The sequence below is a fragment of the Colias eurytheme genome, chromosome 12 (genome assembly GCF_061535395.1).
Source record: "Colias eurytheme isolate Ceu_HAF_F1 chromosome 12, ilColEury1 Martin Lab GWU primary, whole genome shotgun sequence".
NCBI classification, from domain to species: domain Eukaryota; kingdom Metazoa; phylum Arthropoda; class Insecta; order Lepidoptera; family Pieridae; genus Colias; species Colias eurytheme.
The window spans coordinates 1,252,439-1,256,011 of record NC_142991.1 but is presented as its reverse complement, the minus strand read 5'-3'; the positions used below and the strand labels follow the sequence as shown (position 1 = coordinate 1,256,011).

The 3,573-nt window shown below is 33.8% G+C and overlaps 1 protein-coding gene across 1 annotated transcript; it reads right to left on the bottom strand.

Annotated features, from left to right (window-relative positions):
- Positions 1-1,579: 1,579 nt before the first annotated feature.
- On the bottom strand, positions 1,580-3,350 carry LOC149903776 (uncharacterized). Its single transcript, XM_090108181.1, has 2 exons — positions 2,556-3,350; positions 1,580-1,999 (listed from the first exon to the last, which is right to left on the bottom strand). Exons 1-2 carry the CDS (start codon positions 3,348-3,350, stop codon positions 1,580-1,582), a joined length of 1,215 nt encoding a protein of 404 aa, XP_089964307.1.
- Between the last annotated feature and the right edge of the window lie 223 nt (positions 3,351-3,573).

Genomic DNA, 3,573 nt, shown 5'->3' with positions numbered 1-3,573 from the left:
CCTCTACTGACAGTGGTCATCCCTTCACTATCGTATTTAAATTTCTTGCTTTCCAAGGTTTTTCTTGTGCCGAACAAAGAGATAGAAATCGCTAGGAGTTAGATCTGACAAATCGGGTGGGTATTCAAGCAGTTGCAGTACCGATTTTTGAATGGCAGCCATCGCAACTGACGCCTTGTGATCCGATCTTCTTCTCGACGGGTAATATTCTCGGCATCCAACGTGTGGAGACGAATGCTAGTGTTTGAGAATGCTTTGAACGCTCAAAAACTAATTTCCTGTGTCCTCCACTATATGTCTGATGGTTATACTCTGATCCACCAACACGATATCTTCTACTTTTTTTACATTATCTTCAGTGAGGGACGAAGATTGGCGACCTTTGCGATGTTCATCTTCCATGGATGATCTGACCTGTTTAAACTCCTGGACCCAGCGTGTACTGTTGCGACACCATTTAACAACGCAAGACGGCATTTTAAATATTTTTTGTGAAACAGTGACGCAGTTAATCAGTCGGTAGTTCACGACGTAATGGCGGCCGTCGGCCGACTAGCTTACTATGGTGAGAGTGTGTGCGTGTTTTATAAAATAATATCACAACGTGTTCTGACATGTCGTGACTTCTTGGAGCTGACTCATCTCGTTCGATAATTTTTAGTAATAAACTATGATAGGAATTCCGAACCGTTCCTAGCGATAACGACAATGTAATAAAGTCGTAGCAATGGATTGTATGCCTGTAAAGCTTTGAGTGGGCTCATATCCATACTAAGTATTAATTGTAATTTTTCCACGAAAAATTCACTTGTACCCTTGTAATAAAAACACATTATTAAAAATGAAATAAAATATTAAAAATATCTATATACAAGAGAGGGTATTTGATATATCTAGTAATATCAAATAATCACAAAAGTAATATTAACGATTCGAGTAAAGCCGAACGGTAACACCGTTAAAATAGCTTTACTCACAGTATTAAAAATTCAAATATTAATTAGTACATATTGCATAATGAAATATTTCAAAAGAAAAGTTACTATTTCAAGTAAAATGTAACGGTTGTATCGTTAATTTTAAATATCTTTATTCATGCTATTAAGTATTTAAGCATATTGAAAAATAAACTATTGCTGAAGGATTCATTAAAAACCTCAGCATTTTAAATAGAGTCCAACGATTATACCGTTGACTTTAAAGATTTTTACTCATTTTTAAGTAAAATATTATTAGAATAGATGTAAAAATAACTCACTGTACCGATCCGACGGGATACACTTTTTAACACTTTTAGCACTTGTTTTAAGCAATACTTAATACTTAATAGCACCAAGGTTGTAGTCTTGTAGACAACCTTCTTGCGGCGGAAGCTAGACGCCAATGAAAAACATCCAGCGCCCGACATTATCGTGCGCCCCGCCACCTGGTGGAGAGGTGTGCGAGAGAGATAGCATACATACAACGGAAAGAGAGGGAAGAATAGGCGGAAAAAGCTAGGTGCCTTCTCAATGAAGTAAGCTTCAAATTACGGTCAAGTGTTTAATATACAAATTATGTAGTTTGATGAAAACTAATTTTAAATATTATAATTTACTACATCCTTAAATTCATCATAAATCTCATCCAATCTCGGGTAATATCGTTCGTTTAGTTCCAATTTCATATCCGACGCGCCACAATTTTCAAAATCAGGCAAATCGCTTTCATCACAAAAACAAAATGGTAACATAATGAGGCTCAAACAAAATCCATATTCGCGTATATTTTCATAGTCATCTTCAAATAATTTCCTTGGAAAAACCGTTTCAATATTAATATCGAAATGATGTAGGAAATCCCGAAGGGTACTGTAGTATACATCCTTTAGATTATTCTCGTGTTCTTTTCGGAATGCTTTATCTGTACTTAAATATAAGAAGAATATCAAGTCTGTAATGGGTGAGCCGTAGAAGAAAAGTTGATAATCGATCGGGATGACATCTATTATTTGCCCATCCTGAAAAAAAGTATAATTAATGAAAATGATTATAAATATCAATATAGTTACAAGTATAAGCCAACTGAAACATATAAGACAATACGAAAGTATTCTCTATATTTTGATCGGTTATAAATATACAATGAAACAATTACAATGGTTCTAAAATAATTTTAAAAATTTGTAAATCATGTCGTACCTTCATGAAACTTTACAGTACAGCGAGATGAAAAATAATTGTAATAAGGAAATTCTCAATAAAAACTACTAATACTAATCACACAGTGTTATACAATAGTCACCAATTTAATGCCAATAATATTCGACTTCAGCATGTATTCAATCTATACTTATATTATAAAGCTGAAGAGTTTGTTTGTTTGTTTGTTTGAACGCGCTAATCTTGGGAACTACTGGTCCGATTTGAAAAAATTTTTCGGTGTTAGATAGCTCATTTATCGAGGAAGGCTATAGGCTATATATCATCACGCTACGACCAACGTGAGAGGAGCCACGGGGGTGAAACCGCGCGGACCAGCTAGTACATTTATATATCACTAAGTTCACAACTTACAATTTCCTTCGCCAATGCGTTATTTGGTCGGAAGTCTCCATGGCAAAAGCAATTCACGGAAGAAACCGTGTCCGTCATATATTTTGCGTATTTAGAAAATATAACAGAATAGTTGTTTAGAATTTTCTCTTTATCACATTCCTTAAAATTTTTTACTGCGTTTTTAACACTTTCGTACGTAAATTTCTCAAAAAAATCATTAAAATGTATGACTGGTTTCAAACTGTTCTTCTTGGCAATGAAGTATTCTGGCATTTTCTCTTGAACAACGAAAGAGAGAGCATGGAATTTCGCTATTTCCTTGATGGCAAGTTCGGCAAATTTCAAAGGCACTACATCCATTCGAAACAGAACTTTATATCCTTTCATATTGAGGTCTTCCATAATAATAGCATCAATACTTGATTCATCGTAACAATTACCGGTCTTTAACATTTCATGAGGTTCAATATTGGCATCAGTTTGAAGCTTTTTATAGAGCACATTTAGTTCCGTATAAAAGAAAACTTCTCTTAAATACGCTTCCTTCATCATTAAATAATTATCTAACGCATTCTTGATTGGGGCTTGCTTTATAAATAAGTTAGTTTCCTTAAGACCTTCAGCCGTTTTACCAACAATTTTGACTTGGAACAACTTCCCTAAAAAATTGCCACCATCAGCTGATAAAGCCTCTGCATGAACCTTAAATGAAATATAACCTTCTTTCTTTATTATATCGCCTATATGTTTTTTAACACTTGGGTAAAGTTGATTTTCTTCCACACAATCATTAAAACCACGATTTCCTTCCATTTTAATTAAAAAATAGAACGACTGGTGAAAATTAATTTGAGCAAACGAAAAATGAGATTTTATACCGCAAAGACATGAAGAAGAATAAAAAATTTGCTTGCCACAGTTATATTATATATGATTGTTATCTTTAAAGTGTAAATCATCGTGATTCCAGTGTATATTTTAAAAAGGATAAATTTAATTATACGTAATGCTTTATACACATTTTTTTTGACACTAA